Source organism: Leptosomus discolor, chromosome 9, assembly GCF_034619465.1.
Source record: "Leptosomus discolor isolate bLepDis1 chromosome 9, bLepDis1.hap2, whole genome shotgun sequence".
NCBI classification, from domain to species: Eukaryota; Metazoa; Chordata; class Aves; order Leptosomiformes; family Leptosomidae; genus Leptosomus; species Leptosomus discolor.
In genome coordinates, this window is record NC_141399.1 from 35298866 (window position 1) to 35315278 (window position 16413).

General features: G+C 36.8%; 1 protein-coding gene across 2 annotated transcripts in view; it reads right to left on the bottom strand.

The window, feature by feature from the left end:
• The window catches only part of DACH2 (dachshund family transcription factor 2), a 306381-nt gene that overhangs the window by 89438 nt on the left and 200530 nt on the right, over positions 1 to 16413 (bottom strand). For both annotated transcript variants that reach the window (XM_086470121.1, XM_086470122.1), the window contains one exon: positions 9448 to 9579. In XM_086470121.1, the coding sequence (XP_086326247.1) occupies positions 9448 to 9579 (132 nt within the window). The remainder of the gene's footprint in view (positions 1 to 9447; positions 9580 to 16413) is intronic.

Sequence of the window (16413 nt, forward strand, 5' to 3'; positions counted from 1 at the left end):
AATCTGGAGTGATTTTTCCTTTTAAAGTGCAGTGCATTTAATCTGTTCTGGTCTTAATAAAAATTTATACTGAATGTCCTAAATTTGACAGATTTCTGGTAAGTGTTGCTCCTCACAGTGCTACGGCAGTTCCTGTGCCTTGCAGAGAAACATGAGACCTCGTCTTAATGAGGGACACTTTTGAGCAACCTGCTTTCCTTCAGCACGTTGATATTCACCACGAGTATCTGCTACTACTAACAAATGTGAAAATCATACCCAAGGAATAAACGTAGCCTTGGCTCTACAGTGGCCGAAATGATTTACGACATCAAGACCTAGTGAAGACGACTAATACTCTGAAGGGACTGTGTGAGCTCAAGCTGCACTCACATGTTCTGTGCCCACTCCTAATTACTTCATTTACAACTGTAAAAGTGTTTTAACAGACAAAATTAATTATTTTGAATAATCCTTCTGAAATATGATATGCATTTTAATTGTATGCACCCTGTCATTAATTAAAGTTCCCTACCTTTTGGTGCATTAATTCAAAGATCATATCAGTGACAAAGCAACAATTATAAGAACACTGTTTACTAAAATTAAAAATAAAGTTAAAAGGTTAATGTACTTTTGTGATACACTTAAAGTAATGCTAAAATGTTTTCATTTGAGTTTTCACTAGACATTATTTTTCTACTCTTTAAAATCAATCTCTTTGTTCCAGGAACACATTTCCTGTCAATAAAATGAAAAATGATATAGATTTAGGAGGATAGTGGTCTCAGCGTAGCATCTCTCATATTATTATTCCAGTATCATCTGTTACAAAGTAAGACCAATTCCCACATCTAATTACAAACAGGATTTCAGAGTCATTAAACAAAATACATTTCCATTAGTGCTGCTGTAAGAAGATAGGGGGGAAAAATGAAGATTAGTTCATGCTGCACCTCTGTTTTTCAAGCTTTGAAGATTTAGACCTCTGCACTCAGAGACCATAAATTTGTAAAGGATCTGAAAGGTGACAGACATGTGAAAGCTCTCAATTCTATGCAGTTTAGCCATACCATTTGCATTTTGTCATTAGTTTATCTTTTGCTGCACTTAGTTCTGATAGTAGATATGGCAAGAATTTTGAGAGGTTGTTTATGATTATGCTGTGTGCACCCAGAGGTATTTTATTTGGCGTTAGGAAGGTTTTTTTTTTAATAGATATGAATCTTGATTTTTCTATATTAAATTTGTTCCAGCAGAAGTTTGAATCATTGCAAGGAATTCTGTCTTCATGGTGAGAGAGGGGAGGGAAAAAAAAAAAAAAAAACAACAAAAAAAAAGTACTTTATACTCCGGAAAAAAGGAACAGCAGTTCTTTGACTTCAAGTAAGATAACTGCCAAAATATACTGGGGAAGCAGACTGTGTGGTACGTTTAACTGTTGAAATACAAACTTACAAGTATATATATTCTCCATTCATAAACATGTAGCAGCATCTAATTGTCATGAATCCATTTAAAAGACACCCTTGAGATTTACCCACTCAAAAGCATTCACGCAAACCAGACCTTAGACATTTAATAAGAACTTTTCTAAGAAGTCTATGTAAGATAATACCTAGCTTAATCTTGAAAATAGTTAAGATAGTTTACATTAGCTTATGATGTGATATAAACTTCAATTGATTTCATCATGTGTTTCTCTCACACATTTACGATAAAGTATTTACATTCATATTTAAATGAATACTTTTTTAAAAGACAGTTAAGTTCTCCCATGCATTCAACAGGTAACTGCTTAAGAATCTATCTCAAATGGGATCTTAAAACAGTTTGCAGATAAGAAAAAAAAATTCACTTCTGCGTTCCACTGAACCTATGGTTCCCTAAAGCATCCTAAAACTCTCCGTATTAAATCCCGCCCAGTGGTGGGGTAACCCAGAAGCAATGATCCACTGATATTCACTCTCCAACAAAACCCCGATTTGCCAAAGAAACAGAGACACGTGCATCTTGTTTCCAGGATTCACACACAGAGACTGGGTTGTCAGGACAATTGAGAGGACCCATGAAAGCCATCACCATTTAGGAAGAAACAGAAGAGAATACAGCAGAATACAAACAAGGTACAACCGAACCAAACAAACAGCTTATCACTTCCGGGCTAACGTCTGAGTTGTATCTTAAAAAAGAAAACAGCACATCAACCGTTTCCTCCAGAATTATTAGTTGCTGGCTCCAGGAAGGCTTCACCTACATTATCTGCAGGGAATTCATTGCTCTGTATCATTCAGCAACCATGGACTTTTTCTGACAAGCAGCAATGGGTAAAGCTTTTTAAAGCCTCAGTGTTATGTAAATGTTTTAGTTCCTTCACTCCATTTCCACTGAAAAACAAAGCTTACAATTTCTTAGATACCACTTGCGAGTGGGTTCATGAAACTTCCATGATCTTAGAGGTCTTTTCCAACCTTATGATTATATGAAGCCACACCACCAAATCTATATATGGAAGTGCATCCTGAAAGCCACTGAGTTTCATCACTACATGAATCTTCTTCAACTATTAGGGCCTTGGGATAAACACTGTTATGCAGTGTTCGTCCTCACAGCCAGTCACCTGCGGGGCCATACAAGCCTTCATTACCTACGAGCCTCATTCATACATCAGGCTTCAGCATGCTGCTCCCTCGTCTCTGTGCTGTGAGTTAGTCCTGAAGAACCAGTGTCTCATCCAGGGGCTTCACAAGTGTTTTTTTTCAGACACGCACTGTAACACGGCCCAGTCCTGTTGCAGCATCCAACTTCCCCCAGACAAAAGCATCCCAGACTGATGGGCTGAGCAGGAGCCATGAAGTGCTCTGAACTCATGTCTGATCTCCAGGAGATGTTTTAAGCTGTGTCTCTGCATGACATTGGCAATCGCTTCCTATCTCCCAGCCTGGTCCCATCAGCTGTGTAATATGTGTTATACCATGAGCCATACTCACAGTACATCATCATCTACGTGCTTGAGGAAAAGAAGGCACAGCAAAAACGTCATCCTCTTTCCTACCTATCCTACCTATCCCAGTGTTCAATCTGTTTGTGTTCGATGGCCACGGACTAGCTGCTCACTGCACTTCACCCCTCGGAGTAAGTGCCACTTAGCCTGTGTGTGCTACTCTCAACTTCCAGCGTGAAGAGCAAGTATCTTCACACTCACCACAACCAACACCGGTACATATCTAAAGAAACAGAACAGATGTCTCAATTTTTAGGATGAAATGTTTTAATATATCTGCTAGGGCTGGAGTCAAACAAGCCTAGTTTTTGTATGAGATGACACAGAAAACAAAACATATTAAATTATCTCTTACTTCAAGACTGTATATATTGCTTCTTGCAAAAGGACAACTGAAAAAAAATTAAATGTATGCTTCACTAGCTTTTCAATTGATTGTAAAATTATTAATAGTAGTTTTGACTGGTTATATTTTTTAAATGGCATCAATGTTTGGTGTTCTTTAAATGAAGTTATCATCTTTGAAACAACTCTCTTCTCATGTAACAAAAATACTTGCTGTAACAACTGGAAAAATGACTTTATGAAGTCTGCACAGTACTCAAGGATCAAAGAAAATAATCTGTTCTCTGGTCTTGTCATTTTTACTCTTACAATAAAATAACAGCCTCGGCATCCTGCTTTTTAGAATAAAAGACCTACCTCTTTTGGCTTTTCAAGCACTTGAAAATTTTAAAAGAGAAAAAACTAAAAAATGCTGACCGTGTAATAGCTGGGTATTCATGGTGGGTGGAGAACATGAAAGGTTACAATATGGATCTGTGCCTACGCGTTTCTTTTCAACTTGAGCAGCATCCTCCTGCTTCTGCTAACTCGGCAATCATACAGCTGACAGATTTCTGGGTTTTCTAAATAATGCATGGGATTTTCTTTTAACATGTCAGTGCAAAAGTATCAATTCTGCCCCTGTGTCGTTTGTGATGCTGATTTTCCTTGACAGCATTCCATTAAACCAATGAGTTTTTTCCCTCCTGATGGTTCCTTAAATATTCCTCCGAGTGATGTATTTGTGGTTTTTTAAACAGATTGTGAAGGATGTTTGCATTTATGAGAAAACTGCATGGCAGGTACTGAAGGGAGAAAAGGATAAAAAGATAACACTTATTTTTTTCTTTCCTATGAAGAGCTTTTTCTCTGATCCTCATATGCCAAAAGCTAGAGTGTTTTTCCTTTCTTTTCTGCCTAACTTAGCTCCCTGTCTGGAAATTAAGCAACAAGACTCTACATACAGAATAACATTTTGACTTCCTAAGGAAATACCACTGAAACACTTAGTACTGTTTGATATCTCTCTTGGGAAAGCAAAACACATTTATTAAATCATGCATGCTAACTCCAAAAGCCAACAGAAGGAAATAACTGCTTTATTCTTTGCACTGAGGTTTTGTACAAACAGATACTGTCACAGATTGCTATGCACTGATCCTTCTTTGCTTATGCAGCTTAAACGTTGTTCAGGTAACATCACCAATACAGTATTTTGCAATCTATTCTTCACGTTCCAGTTCTATCCCGTACTTGTACAAATTACCTGCTGCCATGCTATGAAAAAAAAAGCTCTGATTTCAAATACTTTTCTAATTTCCCTAGACAATTATATGCTAATTTCCAGAATACACTTCACCTAATTTTTATATTACATGATGATGAAACAGATGATCTTTATAAACACTTTTGTGCAACCAGAGAGGTTTTGTATTGTTTATCTTATTTCTGTAGAACAATAAAATTGATAATGTGGCTGGGATTTGAGAGATCTGCATGCATCCAGCATACCTGGCTTCAGCTACCAGCTTCAAACTCTTGATCTCACTCATTTTCCAAAGTGGAAGTGGACTATGAAAGGCCACAGCACTCCTGGCACGTATTATCAGTCATGCTTTACAGCATGACTTGCCTTAGCTATGGCAACCCTCTGGACTCAAGGCAATCCACAGGTGTGTGCACTGATTGCCATCATCAAACTGTCTCGTCTCCTAGGACTCACTTGGAGTAGCCAAAAAAGGAGGAATAGGATTAGGAAAGACTTATGGCCACTAGGAATTTGAGATTGCAGAGGGATTAATTTCTCCCACTTCCAGATGCCTATGTCCTGAACTACGTTGTTCTCTAAATTCAGCCTTCTTTCTGAGATCCTACAGGAAGATGGAGACAGACACTAAGCCACAAGGAACAGCTAGCACAGATAGGCTGGCCTGTGGGGCAGAGGACCTATACTGCCAGATTAAATATGAGATTGTCAACTGCCTGAGATGTTTGCTTCAACACTTCATATGATGAGTAGGAAGGTGCAAAAAAATCTTTCTCTTCTACAGAGACAGTGGAAGGAGGACATTAGTGTTCAAATGTATAACAACATTCTTCGCAGCACTGCAAACTAACGCATTACTTCAATTAAAAATATGTGCAATTTGGGGGGTTTTGCTACATTTTTTCCTCCACAGTTTCAGTACTGTCTCTTGCAGCATTTTTTTTAATAAGTTATTTAGAATATTCCAGTATGAAACTCCACTGAGATTATGGTAATATCACAAAAAGGAGGTAGGTAGGATCTGATGGCAAAAGCATATCAGCTGGACTAGAAGCAGGAAAAGAAGTGGCACATTTACTCCCCACTTCCTTAGATACACTTGTAAGATTAAATTCCACACCTGTAATATCCTAAAGGACAATATAAAATCCAAGGAATTATAGTCAGTGATTCTGAGATAATTTTAAATTGATAGCACTACTTCTGGCTTCAGATACAGAAATTCTTGCAAAATTTCCATTATCATAGATGCACACACACACAGGGAAAGAAACTACAGAAGTGCCAGTCTAGGCATTACTAAAGAAACAAATCCAAAATTGTTTCATACCGACTTCAGCAGATACAGATGGGGATTGAAGTGAATATGACAAGAAATCCTCACCACTTTTTTATTATACTAATGGCCTGTATGTAATAACACCCTTCCAAAAAATCTGGCAATAAAGTTTCAGGACTTAATACTAATCAATCGCATTTTTGATTCAAAACAAACAACAGCAAAAGAGACTATTCCGCTCATCTATCAGACTACGGAATACAGAGGAACGCACGCATTCTAATGTGAGATGTTTAGTGGCATATCTTATGCTCACCAAAGGAAGTCAATGTGTAACACCGAGGTAAAAACCCAACAATCTCTATAGTAGGTTTTTTTAAAGTAAAACTGCAACCCTTCAAGTCTTTGTTACAGTAAAAGGAAAAAAAAAAAAAAAAATCACAGGAAGCAAAAGGTCCTCTGCTCTGTATAACTATATTTCTGATTTGACAGCTACAATTATAATCATTCAGACATCTATTTCCCACAAACTCTCCACAGCCATAACCTTTAGTGATTAATTATAAAGTTCCAGGAGCAATAGTACACAGACTAATTTCCTAAAACAATAAAAGACAGAATTTCTCATTTGGAGCTAAATGAAACACGAACAGGTTGTTATTCATGCTGAAATCTAGATGCAGAGTCATGTTGCAGCCATTACAGAAGCTATTAAACACAACCTCAAATCAAAGAAACTGTAGGTCTCTCTCCTAAAATAAAATGTTTTTCTCACTTATGAGGCTTCTGATGCCTTTGCTCTGTTCCTTTTTACCTCTTCTCAGTAAAAAAATTTTAAAAATTCAATTTTCTTTCTCATTTCTCATCCCCATTTTGTTTTTAATAGTCATTTAAACTGTAAGAGTCTGGAGCAAAACAAACAGTTGGTAAAGGTTTCATGCACCCAGAATTACCCTGCTATTCTCTTCACAGTGAATCAAAGTTACAAAATGTGTATCAACTTCTACACAAAATGCCCATTCTCTTCATGCCCCACCTCAGTCTCCAATGAGTTTGCTGCAGTGAATATCTGATAATTTCTCAGTTATTTTGTATAGTGAAAGGTAAAGTTTCACATTCCTTTCATTTTGCTTTTCCTTTTTGACACATCCTGCTGCACCTGCTTTATGTAAATCTTTAAAAAACAATCCTCTGATAAAGACAGAAGTCATGCATTAAAAAAATTATCCTAATGCTGGCGTTGCAGATACTAAAAAGATGGGAAATTTTTAATATGATTAGTAATAGTTCTTTTTGTTAAGGACTTATTTCTCTGTCTGTAAGGAACACCAGCACTCAACCCAGCAAATTTGTTCTTGGCAATTTTACTGAATTAGGCAATGAAAAGGGGAAAGCGAAAAGATCTTCATATAACTGACACCATATCCTTATCCTTGGGCCCCTCTGTAACTTCAGCTAAAGTCAGTGGGAATTTTTCCAAATATTTAAATTGGTGTTGAGTCAGTTGTAGAACTCATTGAATTGCTAAACCACAGAGAACTTTCATTTAATATGCAAACTCGACGTATTGTCAAAAGGCTGGTACAACAGTCCCCCATAAAACTTGTCAACGCGGTATCTAAAATAATAACATTAATGTTCTCTAGATTCTCCCCATATGAAGCATACAAATTTTGCTGCATCAGGTAACGCACAAAACCACGAATATTCAAATTTGCAAGCTTTTGTACAGTGGCTTTTAAAACCCCTAATACTAACCCTACTTCTCTTCTGTATGAAGCTTGCTTGCATTTCTGTAGGAATTCTATCTTTCAGTGAAACTTCATAATTAATTTTGAACTATATACAGACTATAAGAGTTACACAAACTAAATATGCTTTTTCAGTGCTTTTTTTCTGAATTCAACATGCACTAATTGATTAGGGTCTGAGAGGTGAATAAGAAATACACACCCTACATAATAGAAAGCTGGGGACGGGTTTAATGCATGAATTAGAAGCCAGATTTCTTCAATACAGATGAGTACACAAAATTAGCAAAAGGCAATACCACTTTTGGAAAGACTGCTTTGTGCATAATTTGTCATGAATTCAAAGTTATTCCTTTAGAAAATGAGTCTAAGACCTCCCAGCTGCTGCTTTATCGGTCTAATAAATTACCATTTTGATGGTACAATGCATATAAACTATACACCATCCAAGCAAGCAAACTGTTAGAGCAGCTTCGTCTTTAGAGATGCATGTGTGACTTCAGAGACTTGTGAATGCCGATGGGAGATCTGAATGCAATGAGGGATTAGGCAATGCCTCTGCTTCTGAATTGATAATGAAAACAAAGGATGCATACGCTTCCAAAATGGTTAAGAGTGTATTGTAGGATTGTTGGTGTTAAAATAAGTGAGTCCAAGTGAAACTGCCTTTATTATAATAGGCATCTAGCAGCTTTCTAAGACAAAAAGGATCTATCTTATTTTAGGTTCTCTACACTATCCAAGTAAAAATCTCTTCTATTCAAATGAAAGGATATTAGAAGGCACCGCAGGGACCTTATAGAGACCTCCAATACCTGAAAGGTGCCTATAAGAACGCAGGGGAAGAACTGTTTACAAGGGTTTGTAGCAGTAGGATGAGGAGTAATGGTTTCAAGCTAGAAAAGGGTAGATTTAGGTTGGACATTAGGAAAAAGTTCTTTAATATGAGGATGGTGGTCACTGGAATGGTTTGCCCAGAAAAGTAGTGGAAGCCCCATCCCTGAAGACATTCAAGGTCAGGCTTAATCGGGCTCTGAGCAACCTGATCTAGTTAGAGATGTCCCTGCTTATTGTAGGGGGGTTTGACTAGGTGACCTTTAGAGGTCCCTTCCAATCCAATACCTTCTATGATTCTAGGACAAACATAGAAGATACCCTCTTTTCAAAGGATCCATTTCTGGCTTAAAATTTGAACCCTATTCTTGTGGAGCTTGGACTCGGGGAGCTTAGTCCAAGTTCATACTACTGCTTAGAGTAGTATAGACTGAACATGTGTTCAGTGTCAGTGCCTTCTACTCAAGGTTATTCCAGCCAGGTAGGCCATAACAAACATTTATCATGACTCTCCTTCACAGCTGTGGTTTGCAAATATCCTTTCAAGGAAAGAACAAAACGCAGAAAAGCCAGGAAGTTGGTGATTTAGCATTCCCTACTTTACCTTTCTCCAGTGAACTGTGTAACTCATAATGAATTCCAACAACCTGATGTTTTGGAAACTTTCCATCATTTACAGGAAAACTCTAGATTCACTGTATTATTGCCAATAGAGAAGTCTTTTGTTATTACAAATATATTTAGGAAACAGTTTAAAATGTCTGTATGTTAACATAATAAAAACAATCCTTCACCAATATCTTTCAAAAAATTCATGAAGATGGCTCTTATGAGGAAAACTGGAGGAATACTGGAGGAATGGATGCAGTAATTTTGATTTGACACTGGAAGAGCAAAGCTTACAAAATAAAAAAGCACAAGAATTTGAAACAGTTTTTGATTTTGCTTCCTATGCACAAAACCTGGCGTTAAGAGCTCCCCTACAGCTCACATGCACAGCATTACTTACCTGCATTAGAGTTGAGCTCTTCATTTTCTGACTCTGTTCCATTTTGACTTCCACTTCCATGAAGGCTATTCATTGCCATAAGTTTCATTTTCTGTAACTTCATAGCCTCTGCCATGGCAGCTGCTGTCAGACCTGGAAAAATACAAATAAATAAAATGCAATATCATACCACACAATACAGCACTGAAAAAATATGAAGAACAAAACAATTCCTTTTAATGAGAATAAGTCACAAATTCAATATACACTGTTTGTCCAGTTATGTAATGTTATTCTGAACACTATCTTCATTTTAAAGTCAAGTTATTTCAGTACACTGTTCTAAAGATTTTTTTTTTTTTTTAATTCTTTCATGTTTCTGTGGTTGTATTGATTTTGTACATGTACAGAATAAAGAAATATTTATTTACTGGTATCCCTTTTGATTATATTTAAAAATATAATTTCCTGTCACTTTGATCATTTTGTCACTTTGATCACTTTCTCGTTGACTTATTTAGCTGCTACAAAATTTCCAAGTGCACTAGTAAAGATACAGTTTTCCTTAATTTCAACAGTTCAAAGCCAATTAACATGGAACAATCAGTGCTGTACTATTATATTATATATCCAAATATTATTTTGTCTTTTTCTGCAGTCTGTTGGTTTGGATTAACATTACTGCTACTTAAAAAAAAAAATTACATTGGAAATGTTAGAAAAGTACAATATGTGTAATCACAATCTCCATCCCACCTTCAAGAGCCCATTAAGACTAGCACAAATTTACAGAATTAAGGGGGGTTAGTGGTAGAAGATTTTCCAACTGACTAAAACCCAACTAATTTCCAACAGTAAGTGAGAAGTAGAGTAGCGTCAGGCTACAGGTTACTATCATTAACATATTTTTTTAATTAGTGTTTAGATTCTCAGTATCTTTATTTCATAAGAGTAAACTTTTTAAGTTTTACCATTTTGACTTGGTCAGTAAGAGATCAAATTCTCTCCCAGAGAGTATCAAATTACTTTTACTCTGGGCAAGATGTGACTGAAAAGACCTTATCTGAACTTCATCTGTCTTGCAGGAAAATACAGGGGATAAGGCCCTGTAACCAAAAAGATCTCTACTGGTATAAATGTTTATTCGTTCAGTTATGGACTAAATGGGTTTACTGTCTTCCTCCCAGTATAGTACAACTCGCTTTTGTCATTTGCTAGAAAGCAAGCTAAATGCTTCAGATCAGCTATCTTGTAATTTACTGTGCAACAGTTCCACAAAATCACTGGATTGCATTTACCAAAAAAGCCATGACGTTTGTTGGTGGTATTGACCCACAAAGATATCCTACATCAAACCAGTATTAAATAAACTGCTCTTTCTGGAAAGTACTGCTTACTGAGAGACTGGAGAGTGATTAAAGGGAACTAATAATTTTCACATCCTACACTGCCACACATCCACAAATTAAAATACTTTCCTTTAAAAGCTGCTATGAATTTGAGATTCAGATTAGATTTGCTGCTCCTATAACAGGCTTCACAAAAGTTCTCATTATTTTAATATGACTTAAGTAAGCAAGCAATCCATAGACTCCAACTGTATGCAGCAGGACATGTATTATCACATATGGATACAGCAATTTGCTTAACTTCAGCAAAGATATTCCTGATTAACATCAGTAAATTGAAGATGACAGGTTACAAGATGGGAGTTGCACAAGCCCTCTTCTCTCCAGGCCGTCTGTCCTCCTCCACCCATCTTTGCCTAGGAGCCTCTCAACATCCACAAAACCAAACTGCAGTTACACACTCCTATATTCCCAAAGCACTGATGCCAGATTTAACGAACATTACCTACATTAATTAGGAACTTGTTTTAGAATTAGTCATTGATACATGAAAAAGTATTATTGATTTCATTATTAATATACACTAACTATAAACAGATTAAAATAAGTGCAGAAAACATCATCAATAATCTTGTCTTTTAGGTCATTTAATGAAGCCCTCACTTCATACAGAAGATCACTATACTGTAACAGTACTCAGGTTTTGTTTAAATTTTTTTTTTTTCCTAACACCTGTTAAAGTTCTTTTCAAATGCTACAGGTTTTTTATCAAGCAGTTGTAAAGTCCTGATGTTTAAACTCCTGTTTTTACAAATTCTCTGGCTGACATCACTCATACTTAATCCAAAGAATACTTCTTAAATGATAAAACTGTTCACACACTTTCTGGAAAAGATTAAATAGTCTATAAACTTTTCCACTTTTTTTTCCTAGGGAAAGGAAGCGGGATTGCTCTTTGAGTGAATTTCGCATTATTTTCAGGACGTTCAAAAAACAAGCAAACATCAGCACAAGTCATCTGAGAAATTTACTGATTTCAAGATTTCCAGGCACCTGTGTGATCTTGCCTGGCTACCTACACATCTGCACTTTTCCTTCTTACCTCAACCAATTCCAAGTTTTGAAGTACAGCCATCACTAAAGCTTTTTCAGAACCTGTACCCACTCACAGCCTACTCTTTTCGCTTTATAATTCTAATCCATTTCCAAAGAATTCACATTTATTTTAAAGGTTACAAAAAATATTGAGTCTGAACAGGGAGTTTTTTATTGCAACATTTTATCATTTTTATGTACCCAAATACATATAGATGAAGCAATATCCCAGTAGATATTTTCATCTGGGTCATTTCTTGATACTTCAAGTCATAAAACTTTACTTAGTGTAAATATATAAAAGTAAAAAAAAACTATTCAAAAGGAGATAAACAAAATGGAAAGTGAATTAAGACCTTTAGTAAAATGTTTAGTGAAAAGATAAGACAAAAAATTATCCAATGCACTGTATTAAAAAAAAAAAAAAAAAAATCAACCAAAACAAACCAGCTTCTACTGAACAGTTGTATCAGAAGCATAAGGAAGGCAGAACAGGTACCGAGGAACAAACAGAAAAGAATAAACACAGTCCCAAAATCACCACGGTGCTGCCTGCAGAAATTAAAGGTAATTATTGTCAGGCATTTTTGAGCTCCCTAACCAGACACAGCTGCCATAAGGACAACAGCCAAAAAACAGTGATGTATCAGAAATCTATGCCGTGCCATCTGCCACACCAAAGGCACTCTACTTCAGCATTAAAAGTTTAAAGAGTAAAGTATAGTCCTAATGCAGAAAGCACTTCAGCCTGAAGATCCTGAGCAGTCCAGCATAAACTTGAAGCAGATATAGCCAATATTATATCTAAGCTCAGTATCACCAAAGTCTTTATACTTTCATTCACATATTCCCCAGTTGATGTAATTTCTTACTTGAATTGTGATAGCAGTAAAAGCCCCAGAATCTGACTGTATGAGGCACTTTAAAAACAGTGTACTAATTTTTCAGCATTTCTGAAAGCTAATAAAATGTAAGTTAAAGCAAATGGTTTCAGCAGTAAGGGTGTGCTACTGATTGAAATGATGAAAGAAAACGTACAGCAAATCACCCATTGGCATAATCTTCAATTAAGCCTACTGCTGCATCTAACATTACTGAAGCTACTATTTAATTTAACTATTAATAAAAACTCCTTTCTATAATTGACTCAGCTCCAGTTAGCTGTGGCAAAGAGGGCTATTCTTCAACTGACTTATCTAAAGATCTACAAAGAACTGAAGAATCATTTCCAGCCTCTTGGATGAATCATTATCAGCAGCAGAATCTCACTTAGAGTACCTCACTTTGAAAAATGTACTTGAAAACTGCTGTAACATATAAATCTATGCCTCTAGTTTCACCTTAAAAGAGGGGGATCACTAGGAAAACCGACATGCTGGGATACATACTTCAAAGCTTCCATTTTTTTCTCTCCATTTACAATTTAAATTTCCCTTCCTTCAGTTATCTTCTGCCAGCTGTGATCAATCACTAAACACCCAGGAAATACACTATATACCACTTCTTATTAAACACATACAACCTTTACAATACTAACAACAACAAAAAAGCATGAGTCTCATCACAGTTGCAATGATTTGTTTTCAAAACTGCTAGCAACCATGTGGCTGGTGGAGCTAGCCCTGCTAACAGTGACCCACAAGCCACCGGTTGCCTTGGCTGAAAGACAGCAGCTCCCTGAAGAGCCACTAGGGATCTTTAAGAGACACAGCAGTGCTAATGCAGAAATCTCTGAGCCGTGTCCTGGGTCAGCTCTCTGTATGTGAACCTTGATTACAACTGCATAACAGATTGTGAGGGTGTGCGCTCAGGTACACCTGCATCGTGCATATGGCAAAACAACTATATGCCATCAGTAATCTTCAGTCCGTAATTTCAGTTTTGTCAGGACACTGTGTACTCTCCCTTTGACAAATCTGCGTAACTCTGCTGTACAACAAACAGATTTAGCCCTGAAATAACCCTTCAAGGACACACAAACCAGCACACTTCATGCTCAGGCTGCACTAAAGTAAAATTCCGCAATTGTATTCTGAGCCACAGTTAAAATACACCTAAGCACCCAACAGTTTTCCAATTAAAGTTTTTGATCTAAATTAGGACCACACTCAGCTTACTCAACATGGCATGCAGTTTTGCTCTGGGGAAGACTTGCTGCTTCTGAGGTGCTGCAGATGGAACAGACCTGAATGCACTGTGAGGCTCGGTTACTTCTGTGAGGTCTGGACCCACTGAAGAGGTCCTCTGCTCCCAAAGCCAAGGGACCTGTAGTACTTGAGAGGGTGTGAAGACCCTTGTCTGCATCGTATTAAAGTTAGTCATTAATTGTTTACTCAAATATCCCCTATGCAGACAAAAAGACTAATGAAGATTATTCCTCTGTGAAGTCTCAGGAATTATTTCAACAAAAAAAGCTTTTTACTGCATGGCCCAAAGATCATAACTCCCATGTCATTTGTAGCACATCCCCCTCCAGGACAGTCTCCTGCTACAGGGCAGTGCTGAACCCACCCACTTCCCTGAGCATCAGGCAACAAGGGGACAGTGTCTCTTGCCTGGAGCAAACATCACTATTTACTCCTTAGCAAATATCTTCTTGGGGACATAAGAAACCAAAACTCAATTACATTCACACACTGAGGTACACAGTGCCCTGTGTGCAAGTAAAGCCTCCACGTTTAACTAATGTCCAGTCACTGAAAATTGGATTTTGATGGTGAATACAAAGACTCTGAGCATTTTAAGGTGACTGTGATCTGCTAATCCTGTAGTCTAGCTACAGCTATTTTCTTCAGTTCCCTAATTAGTTAGACTGTGCCCCTCCTTCATATTAGTTTGAAAGCTTTTCTGTCAAAACTGTGAACAAGTAAATTAACTAAGGGAGAACTATGAGTAATCAAATCTTGAGGTTTGCAATTAATTAAATGAAATGGTGAGTCAGTGAACTGAAGAATGGTCTTATATTAAAACAAAACATTTAATTAAATTAACAGTCAACACACTGCAATTAATAATATTCCAAAGGAAAAATGAAAACCAGTTTAGCCTTGCCATATTATTTCAGTCTAACAGTCAAGCATTGTGCATCAGCGTGTTTGTTATTTGCATTCAAAGCTGCTATGGGTCAAGTATGATGTGCTAAAAAAGGAATAATGAAACATCTGGTAGTATGAAATGTTAATATGAGATACCATATTGCAAACAGTGAAAACAATTCTGAAACATCCAATAAATTAGGCCTTGGAAGACTGAAAAGGATATGCTCTCTTTCCCATTTTCTTCAATAAGGTAATTAATAAAAATAAATACATACAATGTACTTTATGTTTTCAGAATGCCTGCAAGAATTCACTAATTAATTTAAACATTCACATTAGCAAATGGAGACGTCTCTGTAGCTGAAATTAATCATCCTTGTTTAGTGATAAATAGGTGGATAAAACCCAGCTATTAACACAAAGGACAGTGAAACCAAATCCTTATTCACGAACATTAAAATGACCAAAGTGTTATAGCAGTTTGGAGACAGGTCTAATCACCTAAGTTTCATTATTGCAGATTTTCTTCCATTTCTGGAAACTGACTCAACTGGAAACTGTAGAAAAGTTTTAGTTCTAGTGCATGTTCTGTTTTCAATGGCTGTTCAAAGATATCCTGGCTACCATTTCGGACAGGTCATAATAATCCATCAACATGAAGCATCTGAGAGACCGTAAGGAAAGAACTTAGTGAGTAATTGGCCACTGCAGGCAGAGGATGGGATTTCAGTGTAAGCGCCGTAGTGCTAAGCTTTATCATGTGCTAAGTTAGGCTCAGGCCCTGGGAGGACACTTCAGAGCCCAGACTGAAATCCACACTACATCCATTTGACGTTGCCAAGCTGAAATGTAGTCAACAGCCAAGAAATGTATTACAACAGTTGAGTTTCTTTCATCTGTTCTGACACCTGCAGCCAGTTGGTCTGATATTATAATCATGTTTTAGAAATATGTTCTTCTCTCCCATTTTGCAACAGGAAAGCACCCCAAGAACAGCAAATATTGATTTTTAGAGTAGAAAATTTGAAAGTATTTATACAGTATTTATCCTGCTACATGTTCAAAGTGAAAGAGAAACTAAAGACTAACTCTTTAAACACGTTCAGTTAGTGAAAGTTCAGAGACTACTGAAGAACATCCTTGGCAAAACATTTCAGACAATAGTTAAAATTTTTGAGTAGCCTGAAATTTTTAAATACCATCAATTTAAAACGTCAAGAAAATTATACTGTAGCAAAAGAAGCTTATTGAGGGGAAAAAAAAACAACAACCCTGAACAAATACTATGCATATTTGTCAGGAAATGGGAGAAATTAGTCTTCTACAGAGAAGCTCCAGTCGGCTCACTTCTGCAATGAATTGTCACACAGTCTTTACTTGAGAGACCTTATTTTTGCCTTTGCACAGTCCCTGAATATTCCCTACATCACTTCCTCTTCTGCAGCAGATAGATAGGGACAGACCTACAGATAGGTCTCTTAATCATACAACCTTGCTTCTCCCAC